The 16,362-nt window shown below is 54.0% G+C and overlaps 1 protein-coding gene across 1 annotated transcript in view; it reads right to left on the bottom strand.

Annotated features, from left to right (window-relative positions):
• LOC119958292 (polyunsaturated fatty acid 5-lipoxygenase-like) overlaps positions 1-16,362 on the bottom strand; it is an 81,334-nt gene that overhangs the window by 52,261 nt on the left and 12,711 nt on the right. Inside the window, exon 3 of the mRNA XM_038786725.1 lies at positions 11,947-12,028. Coding sequence (XP_038642653.1) covers positions 11,947-12,028 — 82 coding nt within the window. The remainder of the gene's footprint in view (positions 1-11,946; positions 12,029-16,362) is intronic.

A 16,362-nucleotide genomic window follows, 5' to 3' on the forward strand; every position in this document is an offset into this window, starting at 1 on the left:
ACAAGCAGAGTAAATTGCTCTCACTGAAGCCGAGGGTATGGCAGTGGTACTAAGTTAATACTTTGTTTCTGTCTTTACCAATTTAGAAGATGGTGACAATGACCGAGTTAAAAATGTGGATGTTGAGAAACTGAGCAGGATAGTGGTAGACAAAGAAAAGGTGCCAAAAAGGCTGGCAGCACTCCAGGTAAAGAAGTCGCCAGGCCTGAATGGGGTGCATCGTAGGTTGCTGATAGGTAAGGGAGCATATTGCAGAGCCGTTGATAGACATTTTTCAGGCCTCTCTGAACACAGGATTAGTCCCAGGGGAATGGGGGACTGCAAATGTTATGCCGTTGTTTAAGAAAGGGGCAAAGGATAAGCCAGGAAACTAAAGACCTGTCAGCTTGACATCAATAGTGAGAAAACTGATGGAGGCCATAATACGGGATCTCTTAAGGTTAACATGCAGGTTCAGTCAGCAGTTAGGAAGGCAAATGCAATGTTAGCATTCATGTCGAGAGGGCTAGAATACAAGAGTAGGGATGTACTTCTGAGGCTGTATAAGGCTCTGGTCAGACCCCATTTGGAGTATTGTGAGCAGTTTTGGGCCCCGTATCTAAGGAAGGATGTGCTGGCCTTGGAAAGGGTCCAGAGGAGGTTCACAAGAATGATCCCTGGAATGAAGAGCTTGTCGTATGAGGAACAGTTGAGGACTCTGGGTCTGTACTAGTTGAAGTTCAGAAGGATGAGGGGGGGTCTTATTGAAACTTACAGGATACTGTGAGGCCTGGATAGAGTGTACATGGAGAGGATGTTTCTACCAGAAAGAAAAACTAGAACTAGAGGGCACAACCTCAGACTAAAGGGACGATCCTTTCAAACAGAGATGAGGAGGAATTTCTTCAGCCAGAGGGTGGGGAATCTGTGGAACTCTTTGCCGTAGAAGGCTGTAGATGCCAAATCACTGAGTGTCTTTAAGACAGAGTTAGATAGGTTCTTGATTAATTAGGGGATCCAGGGTTATGGGGAGAAGGCAGGAGAATGGGGACACGAAACATATCAGCCATGATTGAATGGCGGAGCAGACTCGATGGGCCTATTCTGTTCCTATGTCATGGTCTTATGGGATGAGATAAATATACACTGAGAGAAAAATAAGTTAATACGAGACAGTCAACATGTCTTTGTCAAGGGCAGGTCATGTTTGACAAATAAATGAGTTCTTTGACGAGGTAATGCAGGAATTGGTGAGGGTAGTACTGCGGATGATGTATATTTGGACTTCCTGAAAGCATTTGACACAGTGCCACATAGCAGATTGGTTATCAAATTTAAAATGTTGGGATTGATGGGTCCTTGGCAGTATGGATTAGAAGTTGGCTGCGAGATAGGAAGCAGAGGGTAGGTATAAATGGGCATTTCTCAGACTGGAGATGAGTTGAAAGTGCCGTTCCCCAGGGCTCAGTATTGGGACCCTTGACTTTTCTGATTTATATAAATGATTTAGAAGAGGGTGTTGAGGGCAAAATCTATAAATTTGCAGATGACACTAACCTAGGGAGAATAGTGAGGATAACGGTGAGCGACTTCAGAGCGACATTGACAAGTTGGCTAACTAATGAAAAATGAAATGAAAATGAAAACCGCTTATTGTCATGAGTAGGCTTCAATGAAGTTACTGTGAAAAGCCCCTAGTCGCCACATTCCGGCGCCTGTCCGGGGAGGCTGGTACGGGAATCGAACCGTGCTACTGGCCTGCTTGGTCTGCTTTAAAAGCCAGCGAGTTAGCCCAGTGAGCTAAACCAGTCCCTAGGTTAGGCCGACACCTGGCATATGAACTTCAGTACAGCGAATAGTGAGGTAATGCATTTTGGTAGAAGAAACATGGGGGACGGGATTCTCCCCTACATGGTGGGGCAGGGGGTCCCGGCGGGATGGAGTGGCGGTAACCACTCCAGCGTCAGGCCGCCCCAAGGTGAGGATTCCTCCGCACCTTTAGGGGCCAAGCCCTCACCTTTAGGAGCTAGGCCCGCGCTGGAGTGGTTGCCCTCCCGCCAGCTGGCGTGGGAGGGACTCTGCCGGCTGGTGGAAGTCCGCGCATGCGCGGGAGTGTCAGCGGCTGCTGATGTCATCCCCGCGCATGCGCGGGGGGGGGGGTTCTCTTCTGCGTTGGCCATCGCGGAGACTGATGGCCGAGGCGGAGGGGAAGAGTGCCCCCATGGCACAGGCCCGCCCCTGGATCGTTGGGCCCCGATCGCGGGCACCGTGGGGCCACCCCCCCAGGGCCAGATCGCCCCGTGTCCCCCCCAGGACCCCAGAGCCCACCCGCGCCACCAGTCCCGCTGGTAACGGAGGTGGTTTGATTCACGCCGGCGGGTCCGGCATTACAGCAGCGGGACCTCGGCCCATCGCGGGCTGGAGAATCGCCGGGGGATGGTGGGGGCGCCGACCGGCACGGTGCGATTCCCGCCCCCGCCGAATCTCCGGTGTCGGAGAATTCGCCGCCCATCGGGGGCAGGATTCACACCGCCCCGGGGCGATTCTCCGACCCGGCGGGGGGTGGGAGAATCTCGCCCCTGGAGACAACATAGGCTCAATGGTACAACTCTGGGGCAGCACGGTGGCGCAGTGGGTTAGCACTGCTGCCTCACGGCGCTGAGATCCCAGGTTCAATTCCGGCTCTGGGTCACTGTCTGTGTGGAGTTTGCACATTCTCCCCGTGTCTGCGTGGGCTTCGCCCCCACAACCCAAAGATGTGCAGGTCAGGTGGATTGGCCACGCTAAATTGCCCCTTAATTGGATAAATTAATTGCGTACTCTAAATTTATTTTTTTTAAATGGTACAACTCTGAGGGGAGGACAGGAGCAGAGGGACCTCGGGGTTCAACTGTGTAATTCTTTGAAGGTGGCCAGACAAGTTGAAAAAGTTGTTAAGAAGACCTATTGGATTTATAAATAGAGGCATGGAGTATAAAAGTGATGCTACACCTCTATAAATCATTGGTCAGATCATATTTGGAGTATTGTGTTCAGTCCTGGGTACTTTATTTAAGGAAGGATGTTAAAGCCCTGGAGAGAGTGCAGAGGAGATTTACTGGAATGATATCAGGAATGAGGAATTTTAGATACAAGGAAAGATTGGAGAAATTGGGCTTGTTCTCCTTGGAGCAGAGAAGGTTAAGAGGCGACCTTTTTTAAGGTGTTCAAAATTATCAACAATTTTGACAGGGTAAAGAAGGATATTCTGTTTCCACTCGTTGGTATGTCAGTGACTAAGGGTCATAATTTCAAGGTGGTCAGCGAAAGAGCTGGGAGAGTTGATGGGATTTGGAATGCGCTGCCCGGGAGAGTGGTGGAGGCAGATTCCATAGGAGGTTTCAAAAAAGATCTGGATATATATTTGAAAGTGATTAATTGAGAGGCTACAGAGATAGCGGGTGAAGGGGTGAGCTAGGTAGTGCTTTTAGGAGCTGGTGCAAAATAGGCCAAATAGCCTCCTTCTGTGCTGTAAATGACAACATAACAAAATAAAGTGTATACGATTATGGACATGGTGAATGGAAAGCAGCTGTTCCCCTTGCTTGAAGGGTAAATAACAAGGAGCATACTTTTAAGGTGAAAGGCAGGAGGTTTAGAGGGTGGTGGAATTTGGGAATGCACTGCCTCGGAAGGTAGATGATACAGGAAACCTCACAATGTGGATGAGTGTTTGAGCAGAGTACATACAGTACAGAAGGAGGCCATTCGGCCCATCGAGTCTGCACCGACCCACTTAAGCAATAATTTCCACTCTATCCCCGTAACCCATTAACCCCTCCAAACCTTTTTGGTCACTAAGGGCAATTTGTCATGGCCAATCCACCTAACCTGCACGTATTTGGACTGTGGGAGGAAACCGGAGCGCCCGGAGGAAACCCACGCAGACACGGGGAGAACGTGCAGACTCCGCACAGACAGTGACCCAGCAGGGAATCGAACCTGGGACCCTGGTGCTGTGAAGCCACAGTGCTAGCCACTTGTGCTACCGTGCTGCCCAAATTCAATTGAAATATAATGCCCAATTTGTAATACAATAACAGCCTTTTATTGTCACAAGTATGAAGTTATTGTGAAAAGACCCTAGTTGCCACATTCCGGCGCCTGTTCGGGTAAACTGGTACGGCAATTTAACCCGCGTTGCTGGCCTTGTTCTGCATCACAAACCAGCTGTCTAGCCCACTGAGCTAAACCAGAGTAGCGAGCAAGCCGTACAGTTCAAGGGCAAATACGGATAGGCAACAAATGCTGACCTTGCCAGTGGTCTCCACACCCCTTGAAAGAGTACAATTAAAAAAAATCTTGTGAACCTTTACTGTGATCCTTCCTTAAATAAGGAAATCTACACAAAATTCCAGGTGTAGTCTCAGCAAATTCCTGGGCAATTGTAGCAAGACGTTTTAAAATTCCTATATTCCAACCCCTTGCTATAAAGGCCGACATGCTATTTTCATTCTTAAATTTTTGTTATCTCTGCATGCTAACTTTTTGTGTTCCTTGTATGAGGGAATCAAAGTCTCTCTGAAGGTCAACATTTAAAAGTTTTATGCCTTAGAAAAAATATCCACTCTCACGCCGTTTCGGAGAATAGCGGGCCGCGCATATTTTCACGGCTACGCCGGTCCGACGCCCTCCCGCTATTCTCCGAACCCCGCACAAACTACATGTCGGCATTCCCGGCAAAGGCCTCGAAAGACCCCCCGACACGACCAGAATCCCGACTTATTGGCCCCCCGCTATTCCTAGGCCCGGATGGGCCGAAGTCCCGACGTCATCACGCACTGTTTTCACGCCGGCCAACACACCTGCTTTTGAAGTTCGTCAACCAGTCGTGCTGGCTGACAAGAGCTTCGAGGAGGTGAGCGCACCGCTCAGCGCACCGCTGGAGTCTGGCCACAACGGGGAAGGCATCCCCGAGAACGAGAGGGGGTCCAGAGCAGGGGGGAGTGGGGGAGACTGAGGAGGGAGTGGAGGAGACTGAGGGAGGGAGTGGGGGAGACTGAGGAGGGAGTGGGGGAGACTGAGGGGGGGAGTGGGGGAGACTGAGGGGGGAGTGGGGGAGACTGAGGGAGGGAGTGGGGGAGACTGAGGGGGGAGTGGGGGAGACTGAGGGGGGAGTGGGGGAGACTGAGGGGGGGAGTGGGGGAGATGGAGAGGGAGAGTGGGGGAGACCGACGGGAGGTGGGGGAGACGGGGGGGGGGGGGGGAGTGGGGGAGACTGAGGGGGGAGTGGGGCTGAGGGGGGAGTGGGGGAGACGGAGGGGGGAGTGGGGGAGATGGAGAGGGGTGTGGGGGAGACTGAGGGGGGAGTGGGGGAGACTGAGGGGGGAGTGGGGGAGACTGAGGGGGGAGTGGGGGAGACTGAGGGAGGGAGTGGGGGAGACTGAGGGGGGAGTGGAGGAGACTGAGGGAGGGAGTGGGGGAGACTGAGGAGGGAGTGGGGGAGACTGAGGGGGGGAGTGGGGGAGACTGAGGGGGGAGTGGGGGAGACTGAGGGAGGGAGTGGGGGAGACTGAGGGGGGGAGTGGGGGAGACTGAGGGGGGAGTGGGGGAGACTGAGGGGGGAGTGGGGGAGACTGAGTGGGGGAGATGGAGAGGTAGAGTGGGGGAGACCGAGGGGAGGTGGGGGAGACGGGGGGGGGGGGAGTGGGGGAGACTGAGGGGGGAGTGGGGGAGACTGAGGGGGGAGTGGGGGAGATGGAGAGGGGAGTGGGGGAGACTGAGGGGGGAGTGGGGGAGACTGAGGAGGGAGTGGGGGAGACTGAGGGGGGAGTGGGGGAGACTGAGGAGGGAGTGGGGAAGACTGAGGGGGGAGTGGGGGAGATGGGGGTGGTGGGAGTGGGGGGGGGGGGTAGGGAGAGAGTGAGCGAGTGACTCGTCCAACCCCGGTTACAAAATGTCTGCCACCATGCCATGGCGTGCCGGTCACGAGGACACGGCCGCTGGTTCCCCTGTGGCTTACGGCGACAGGCCACTGACGCACCGGTGAGGAGGACGTAGTTAACTGCCCGTTGGATGCAGAAAGTGACCAGGGGTTAGGCTGCCCGCGTGTCAGCAGCGCGACCAGGCCACCGAGACTCACAGGTATCCCGTGGCAGGCGGCTGCCGAGTTGTCGACTAACCTCCGTCTAACATGTCCCGTTTCTCTGCCCCCCACCACCCTTCTGTAGGTTAGTACAATGTCTGCGAACAGAACGGCTATGTTCTGCGCAGTGGTTGGGGCCGCTGCACTGCATTTGGAGATGGAGCAGCATCCACAGCCACAACCCGCAGTGGATGCAGGGCCAGCTGCAGCAGCAGAGGGAAGGGCCGAGGAGTTGCCAGTCGTCGAGCAGCATGGGGGGAGGGGGAGGGGGAGGAGGAGAGAGTGAGGGTGCAGCCACGGCACCAGAGGCAACGACCAAGGCCGAGGGTTAACCGTGTCCAGGTCTCTTTCCTAACAACGACGGACATCACCTGCAGGAGGAGACTCCGGCTGCGTAGGCGGACGGTGATACATATCTGTCACCTCGTGGCGCACCTCACCCCACGTGGAACGGGGGGAGGACACGCGATCCCGGTTGCCATCAAAGTGACGGTCGCTCTTAACTTCTATGCTACCGGCTCCTTCCAGTCTCCGAGCGGGGACCTCTCCGGGATCTCCCAGTCATCGGTGCACAGGTGCATCCGGGATGTGACCGACACCCTCTATGCCATCGCGGACCGCTACATCACCTTTCCCGAGGACCAAGCAAGTCAAGACTCACAAGCTCGTGGATTTGCCAGCGTGGCCGGGATACCGATGGTGCAGAGGGCAATCGATTGTGTGAAGGGACAGAGGATGGGGGAGGTGTCCAAGTGAACAGGGTGTGTGAAGGGACAGAGGATGGGGGAGGTGTCCAAGTGAACAGGGTGTGTGAAGGGACAGAGGATGGGGGAGGTGTCCAAGTGGACAGGGTGTGTGAAGGGACAGAGGATGGGGGAGGTGTCCAAGTGGACAGGGTGTTTGAAGGGACAGAGGATGGGGGAGGTGTCCAAGTGGACAGGGTGTGTGAAGGGACAGAGGATGGGGGAGGTGTCCAAGTGGACAGGGTGTGTGAAGGGACAGAGGATGGGGGAGGTGTCCAAGTGGGCAGGGTGTGTGAAGGGACAGAGGATGGGGGAGGGGGGTGTTTGTCATGCAGGGTTGTCTCACTTGTTGCAGCTCCGCCAACCTCGCATTGCGTGATCTCCCGGGTGGCAGATCCCCCAACAAGGCCCAGTGCCCTCTGCTCAAACGTGGTGAGGGGGTGCAGGATGGGCAAACCCCCTCCAGTCTTGTTCTGCTCACGTGTGTTGTGAGCGGTCTTGTCCTGTTGGGGGAGGGGGCATAGGTAGATCATTACAATACGGCAGGTATCAGCAGTCCGTCCAGATACTGGCACAGTTTGGGGATCAAGTTGTAATAAGACGATTGCATCTCTCCATGGGGGCCAGAGCGCTGGGTCTGTGACAGCTTTGTGAACCACCCTCAACTCACTCTGCCCCAGTTCCCCTCCACCCCCCGTGCCAGGGGGGGAGGTGGGTGATTAAGTAAAGGGGGGGAGGGATGGTTGTCACCCGGGGGCACCCTCTTGGCACTTACCCTGGCAGCCCTGGTGAGGTCGTGCATCTTCTTCCGACATTGCTCTGCAGAGCGAGGGGTCTGCCCCACAGCACTGACGGCAGCAGCCACCTCACGCCAGGCCTGGCGCACCGCGCTGGCAGGGTGATCGCCACCTCTACGCGGGCAGATGATGCCCCTCCTCTGCTCGATTGATTCGAGCAGCATCTCCACGTCAGCCTCCAAGAATCGCGGGGCTGCTCTCCTTTGCTCCGACATCCTGGCCTACAGTTTCTGTGCTCGCCCGCGCCTTTTTACGGCGTTGGGCGGCCTCATGTGGGTGTGTTCGTGTCGTCGTCGCGTTACGGCGTCATCGCGCACGTGATTGACGCGGCCCCGTTCCTTGCCCATTTCCCGGACGTGAATACGTCGGGAACGGGGCCGTGTCGGGCCGTCGCAAAAGTCGGCCGTGAAGCGATTTTACGCGGGTGCGGAGAATCGCGCCATTCCGTTTTTTGATTCTACAGCCTCATACTTCTCCACAATATTCTCCATCTGCCATTTTGTTACCCACTCACTTACCCTGTCTACGTTGGCTGGACAGCTGGTTTGTGAAGCGGAGCAACGCTAACAATGCGGGTTCAATTCCCGTACCAGCTGAGATTACCATGAAGGCCCAACCTTCCCAAACTTGTCACTCACTTGAGGTGTGGTGACCCTCAGTTTAAATCACCACCAATCAGCCTTTGTTCCTCGGGGACTAAGGCAACCTTTCATTTGAGTGGAAGAAGACATTTTTGGGATAGCACTGCTTATGGGGTGCTTTGCAGACTAGGCAGATGCCCCAGGGGCAGGCAGCATGAGTTCCTTAAACAATATCACTGACAAGCATCATGCGGACCACAGCTCTGTCCGGTCTGAGGTAAATAAATGTGCTTCACAAACAAATTTGTCCACCAGCATGTCTAACTGTACAATAATCCCTCAACACTGTACTGAAGAGTCAAACTAACCTATGGGCACTGGCTTTTGGATTTCAGCTGTGACACACTTGTGAATGTATTGCACTAGTAATTCACCAGTGTATTACAGTAGTATCATGTTCTGCCATTGTGTCACAGCTGTGTTATTTCGTTGACCTTGTGGGCTCCACCTATGGGCCATTGTGTGGCTTCACCCACAGGGGGATATGTTGAGGCATGTACGGGCTCTGCCCATGGCTCCTCCTCTTGAAAGGAAATATAAAGAGCAGTTGACCTGTAGGCGGTCCACAGTATTGTACCGGTCGCAAGCAGGCACTGTTCTAAGCTGATTAAAACCTCAGTTTACTTCTACTCATGTCTTTGCGTGAATTGATGGTCGCATCCATTTAATCAGCTTAAACACAACTATGGAATCAGCCCTCAAACCTGATCGACTGGAACTCGATCCGCAGGCTGCGGAGGCGAAAGACATTTTTTCGGACTGGCTTCGATGCTTCAAGGCCTATCTCCCTGCCTCTTCCACGCCTTCCATCACCGATGAACAGAAGCTGAGCCTCCTCCACGCACGGGTGAGCGATCGCATTTCTGTTCAGCTCGACGAGGCCTCCTCCTACGCAGACACCCTTGTGATGCTCGAACGCCTCTACGTATGGCCCGTGAACGAGGTCTACGCGCGACACATCTTCACCACGCGCCGTCAGCGCCCCGGGGAGTCACTAGATGACTACCTACGCGACCTCAAAGCCCTCGCACGCAACTGTAATTACCAGGCCTTTACGGCCACTCAGCACATGGAACTTGCCGTCCGAGACGTCTACGTGGCGGGAGTCTGGTCGTATTATGTGAGACAGCGCCTGCTCGAAAAGGGGGCCCAGGACCTGGACGACACGGTAATGTTAGCCACCTCTCTGCAGGTTGCGTTTCAGAGCCTTACTGCATTCCCGGCTGACCAGGCGACCCCCTTTGTGGGGCCCCGACCAAAGGCTACCCCTACACCCATCATGGGGGGCTACCCTGCTATTTATGTGGCCAGTCTCAACACCCCCGACAGCACTGCCCGGCCCGCAACGCGAACTGCAGCAGCTGCGGGAGAAAAGGACATTTTGCCAAAGTCTGCCTGGCCAGGTCTAAGAATTCGAACTCACAAGTCCGATCCTCAGACTCACAGGCCCGCCGACCCCACAGTGTGGCAGCGTGTCTGCCGACTCCGCCCCCTGCAGACACGTCATCAGCCTCATGCTATCAGTGGGGGGGTCCATCTTCCAGCCCTCACAGCACGTGCGATGCACAGGGGCCGCCATCTTGGCCATCCTCCCCCACGCGGCTGGCCACGTGCGATCCATGGGGGCCGCCATCTTGGACGCCGTCTTCCTCACCGCCTGCCACGCTCGACCAACCATCTTGGCCGCCATCTGATACGCCGCTCGACGCGTATGATCAATATGGACACTCATGGCGGGGCCGCCCCAGCACCTCCGACCATACCGCCGGCTACCCGCAGCTCAGCGCGGTCACCCTGGACCAGCCGCGACCCAAGCACCTCCGGAGCTCCATGACGGCCGTCTGGGTTAACGGGCACGAGACGCCTTGTCTCTTCGACTCCGGGAGCACAGAGAGCTTCATTCACCCGGACATGGTAAGACGCTGCTCGCTCCCAATTTTTCCGGCGCAACAAACCATCTCCCTCGCCTCTGGGTAGCACTTGGTGCAAATCCAAGGGTGCACTACTGCAACCCTAGCAATACAGGGCACTGAGTACGCTAACTTTAAATTATATGTGCTCCCAGACCTCTGCACTCCTCTCCTATTGGGACTCGACTTCCAATGTAACCTCAGGAGCCTAACCCTGAAGTTCGGGGGGGCCCTGCCCCCACTCACCATATGCAGCCTCGCGACCCTAAAAGTCGACCCTCCCCCTCTCTTCGCAAACCTCACCGCCGACTGCCAGTCGCCACCAGAAGCAGGCGGTATAGCATGCAGGACAGGACGTTCAGTAGGTTCGAGATCCAGCGTCTCTTGCGGGAGGGTGTCACCGAGGCCAGCAATAGCCCCTGGAGAGCTCAGGTGGTGGTCGTCAAGACCGGGGAAAAGTTCCGGATGGTGGTTGATTACAGCGAACCATTAACCGGTTCACGCAACTCGATGCGTATCGTTCCGGATGGTGGTTGATTCTAAGCTGATTAAAACCTCTACTCTAGTCTTTGAGTGAATTGATGGTTGTATCAACACTATTTCTTCATTTTGAATCAAGATTGATACCAACTTTGAATTGGTGAAACGAGTGAACAAATCAGGTAAAATCATAATGACACTATTTAAATAATAACAGGGGAATTGTCAGTGTCTAGCATAACATTTATCTTAAGTGAGCTTGAGGGTACCCCATAGCCCCCAGCCATGGGCAATGCCACCCCCCCCCCCCCCACAGATATGGCATTATCCCCTCCCCCCAGGTGAAGACAATCATCGCACTCCTTTTCAGGCTCCCCTTTCAGAACCCCCCCTCACACCCTAATCTTTATCAGGCTCCTCATACCCCCTTCACTACCCCACCCTTTAGATCCCTCTTATCCCACCTTTCATAGACATGGTCACACCCCTCAGGTCCCAACCCTTTGCAGTGCCAAACCGGCACTGGGCACCCTGACTCCGCCAGCCTGACACACAGGCAGTGCCAACCAGGAATCCTGACAATGCCAGATTGACATTGCAAGGGTGCCCATTGGCACTGCAAGGGTACTGCTCTGCCCTGTCCCCGACCACTCAGGGGGCTCCAATAGCTCCAAGACCCCCAAGTGGCCATTGTGACTTGTCTTCGTTTGTGGAGACCAGTACTAATTGGCGCCTGGTTGAGGACTTGCCGGTGCGGCTGGTGATACCCAGCTGTTGGGTGAATGCGGTCGGAAATAGGCTGTGCATATTTAAACGAGCCTAATGGGTAAGTTAAATATGATTATCTGGAAGGGAAGAATAAATTAGAGGGTCACAAGTCTCTTGACCTCTCTTTTCCTGATAGCGGTGGAGGGTCAATAAATATTTTGAAACAGAGTGAGATGGTTTCTTGAGTGACAAGAGAGTCAAAGGTTATTGGGGCAGGCAAGAAAGTATAGTTGCGGCCACAAATAGATCAGCCGTGATCTTTATTGAATGGCAGAGAAGGTTCGAGGGGCTAAATGGCCTACTCCTGCTCCTTATGTGCACGTTTGTATGTTTGTTTGTATACTAGGTCTGACTGTATGTGGCACTTTCCCCATTTTTAGAAGTTTGCTATCTGTGTAAATACCTTTGGACATTTGCAATTTATCGCATTATCAGGTGGAATATTCACCAGCTGTCCTTTCGACAGAAACTGTGTGATTCCAACTGAAGTATCTGGGGAGTTACCTGTAGAGCCGCTGTCTCTCCTGCAGTTCATGCTCGCGATAGTACTTAAGTATAGGCAACTGGTCATCACAAAATTTCTTAGCTGCAAAGGAACATTCACATGTTAAATACAGAATGAGATTTCTAAGGGTGAATGACATCTGATCCAGTGCCTTGGAGCTTTATATTTGTGAAATAACAGAATTCCTGATATTGAGTTACAAACTGTAATCTAGGGCACGATTTAGCGTGCAAAAAACAGAGCCGAGAATGGCCCCACTATCAAACCGGTTTCTGGTCTCGGTCGGGGACATCTTGCTAAGGATGCACTTGCCTCATTTCCTGCTCAGCTCGTCAGCGCAGAAAGGTGACCAGCTGACTGGGACGTCACTTTTAAAGGCCGCCCAATCTTTCAATCCCTCTCTGCTCCTCCACTGCGGTCTCTGGAACCCCCTCTCCACTGCCCCAACTTACCTCTTAGGAGTCCTTGAGCACACCCCCCCCCCAATCCACCTCTTAAGGACAGGGCACCCCTGGGCCCAATCGCTGACAAGGGCAACCTGGCAATGCCAGGATGGCATTACTGGGCTGCCTAGCTGGCAATGCCAATATGTCTGGGTGCCAGCAGGAGTGCCAGGGTACCACCCAGCCCAGAGCCTGACCACCTGGGGGTCTCCAATGGCCTGGGAGACCCGCCCCGGTGACCCCTGATGACGTCTCCCAGGTGGGCATTCGTTCATGGTCCTCGGGAGAATCGGGCACCGACATATTTAAATTACCCCAATGTCTCTCTGAAATATGTTAATCTGGATCTTGCCCAGTGAGGGCGAGATCCAGATTGCGAATTCTTGTCAGGCGTTCCGAGCGCCGCAAATCTTGTGAGATTTAATGGCCTCGTTGTGTCACTGAGTCGGGCGCGATAAGGCCATTAGATCGCGCCTCTAGTCTGATGATGTCGTTGTTAATGGAATAAAGGACACTCAGGGTGAAATTGCACACTGAAATCTAATGAAGAGGTGTGAATTTGGTACACCAGCATTAAACACTGAGAGTTAATGCAGGCTGATACTATTCATTGATTCATAGAACTGATTTTGTGAGATAGTCAAAAAATGAAACTTCACTCACTAAATGTACCTTTGGTGCTGAAATTGCGCCTTAGTGTCCAAAGATGTGCAGGTGGGGTGGGGTTAAGGGGTTACAGGGATAGGGCGGGGGAGTGGGCCTAGTTAGGGTGCTCTTTCAGAGGGTTGGAGGGCCTAAAGGCCTCCTCTGCACTGTAGGAATTCTATGGATTTGTTTATAAATGTTTTTTTATTGGGTTTTTGAACAAGTTATAATTACCGTTATGTACAGAGGATAAGAAACATATATATATATATATACATATATATACACATATATAGAAGAGAAGGGCACACCCAAACATATCAAAGAGAAGAAAATAGTACATAGTAAAAAAAAATATACAATAAAAAATGAAATAGACTAACTGGTAGGGTGTTGTGCGCCAGCTCGACAGCGGCATCTCTGTACACCTGGCAAAAATTATTTACACCACGTAAGTAGGCGACTGTTTACGGGGGGGATTGGGGGGGACAAATATACATTTGGGTGCCGGGGAGATAATTACAGTGTGCGATACTTGGCTGTGTTTCGTGTTGTTGTCGCCTGCTTCTCCCGGACAGATCTCGCTGCCGTCTCACGCTCGCCTCAGCTTCTGCTGCTCCTCCCGTCCTCCGTCTCTACTTTCCTCGTTCCCCGCTCCTGGAGATGTCATGCACGTTTTGGTATCCCGTGCCTTCCTTCCGGCTCCCATTTCCCTGCCCCCCCCCCCCCCCCCCCCCCCCCCCCCCCCCCCCCCCCCCCCACCCCGCTGGTTCTCCTCTCTTGTTCACCCCCCCCCCCCCCCACCCCACGGTTCGCCTTTCTTTCCTCAGGTTTAGCTGTCTCTCCCCCCCCCACCCCCCCCGTGGTTCACCTTTCTCCCCCCCTCCCTCCCTCCCGGTCTATCTCTCCCTTTCATGCCTTGACTACTTTCCCCTGATTCTTGGCTACTTTCCCCTGATTCTTGGCTACCTGGCTATTCTGCCTCTTGCTCGTTGGCCACAAACAGGTCCCGGAACAATTGCATGAATGGCTCCCACATTCTGTGGAAGCCGTCGTCTGACCCTCGGATGGCGAATTTGATTTTCTCCATTTGGAGAGATTCCGAGAGTCTGCAGCTCTGGGCGGTGCTGCTGACCTCCAGCCAAACAGGATTCTACGGCGGGCGATCAGGGAGGCAAAGGCAAGGGCGTCCGCCCTCCTCCCCAGGAATAGATCTGGCTGGGCAGAGACCCCGAAGACCGCCACTTTCGGGCATGGCTCCACCCTCACCCCCACCACTTTGGACATAGCCTCGAAGAAGGCTGTCCAGTACTCCACAAGTCTGGGGCAAGACCAGAACATGTGGGCGTGATTGGCCGGGCCTCTTTGGCACCGTTCACATCTGTCCTCCACCTCCGGGAAGAACCTACTCATACATGTTCTTGTTAAGTGGGCTCTATGTACCACTTTTAGCTGCGTCAGGCTGAGCCTTGCGCACGTGGCGGTGGAGTTGACCCTATGCAGTGCTTCGCTCCAGAGTCCCCACCCTATCTCAATCCCCAGGTCATCCTCCCATTTCTTTCTTGTTGCGTCCAGTACGGTGTCGGCCCTTTCTATCAGTCGGTCATACATGTCACTAGTTTCCTTTGTCTAGTATGCTTGCGTCCAGTAGGTCTTCCAGTAGTGTCTGTCATGGTGGTTGTGGGTACATCCTTGTCTCCTTTTGTAAGAAGTTTTGGAGCTGCAGATACCTTAGCTCCTTCCCCCTGGCTAGTTGAAATTTCTCTGTCAGTTCGTCCAGTCTTGCGATCCTGCCGTCCGTGTATAGGTCCCTGACTGTCAGTGTCCCCCCGTCCTGCCTCCACCTTTTGAAGTTGGCGTCAGTCAGTGCTGGTGTGAACCTATGGTTGTTGCAGATGGGAGCTTAGTCCGACATTTTGGTCAGGCCAAATTGCCGCCACAGTTGGTTCCAGAATTGGAGGGTGGCTGTCACCACCGAGCTGCTGGAGTGTTTTTTGGGTGGGGATGGGAGTTCTGCCGTGGCGAGAGCCCGGAGGGAGGTCCCCACGCAGGAGGCCTCCTCCGCACGCACACACTCGGCTTCTGGCTCCTGGATCCATCCCCTTACTCGCTCGGCTGTTGCCGCCCAGTGGTAGAATTGTAGGTTCGGGAGGGCTAGCCCCCCCCCTGGATTTTGTTTTTTGTAGGACCTTCTTTGGGATCCTAGCATTTTTACCCCCCCCCCCCCCCATACGAACGCCCCCATACGAACGCCATCATAAGTTTGTCCAGCGCTTTGAAAAAGGCCTTGGGGATGTAGATCAGAATGGATCTAAACAGGAAGAGGAACCTGGGCAGTACGTTCATTTTGATCGTCTGGACTATTCCTGCGAGGGAGAGTGGGAGTGTGTTCCATCTTTGCAGGTCCTTTTTTACTTCCTCCATCAGACTTGTGAGGTTCCATTTGTGGATCCCTTTCCAGTCATGGGCTATTTGGATCCCCAGGTAGCGGAATTTGTGTCGGGCTTGTTTGAACGGCAGCCCCTTTAGTCCAGGGAGACGATCACCTCTTGTGTTCTCTCCCCGGACGGGGTCATTGTCACATTCAGCAGGCGTCTAATGTTCGAGGTGAGCTGTCTACCTTTGACGAAGCCCATCTGGTCCTCTGTGACCACCTCAGGTACACAGTCTTCTAGCCTTTTGGCTAGGATTGTGGCCAGTATTTTGGCATCTGCGTTCAGCAGTGAGATGGGTCTGTATGACCCACATTCCGTTGGGTCTTTGTCTTTCTTAGGTATCAGCGAGATTGAGGCCTGTGCTAACGTGGGTGGCAGTGTGCCCCTAGCTAGCGAGTCTGTGAACATCTCCCGCAGGTGCGGGGCCAGCGCTGTCGCAAATTTGTTGTAGAAGTCCGCCGGGAATCCGTCCGGTCCCGGCGCCTTCCCCGTCTGCATGGAGCTAATGCTGTCCATGATCTCTCCGTGCTAGTGGTGCTTCCAGGTCCCGTTTTCTGCCCTCTCCCACGACTGGTATGTCCAGTCCATCAAGGAACCGGTTCATCCCAGCCTTCCCCGTTGGGGGCTCTGAGGTGTACAGCTCTTGGTAGAAGGCCTTGAAGGTTTCATTAATCCTCTCTGGTTCTGTTTCCAACGTGCCTCCGGTACCCCTGATTTGCCCAATTTCTCTGGTGGCTGCCTGCTTCCTCAGCTGGTGTGCCAACAGGCGGCTGGCTTTGTCTCCGTGTTCGTACAGGGCCCCGCGTGCCTGGCGGAGTTGGTGCACTGCTTTCCTGGTGGAGAGCAGGTCAAAGTTCCTTTGTAGTTCTTTCCTCTCCGCCAGGAGCTCGAC

Source organism: Scyliorhinus canicula, chromosome 29 (genome assembly GCF_902713615.1).
Source record: "Scyliorhinus canicula chromosome 29, sScyCan1.1, whole genome shotgun sequence".
In the NCBI taxonomy this organism is placed as follows: domain Eukaryota; kingdom Metazoa; phylum Chordata; class Chondrichthyes; order Carcharhiniformes; family Scyliorhinidae; genus Scyliorhinus; species Scyliorhinus canicula.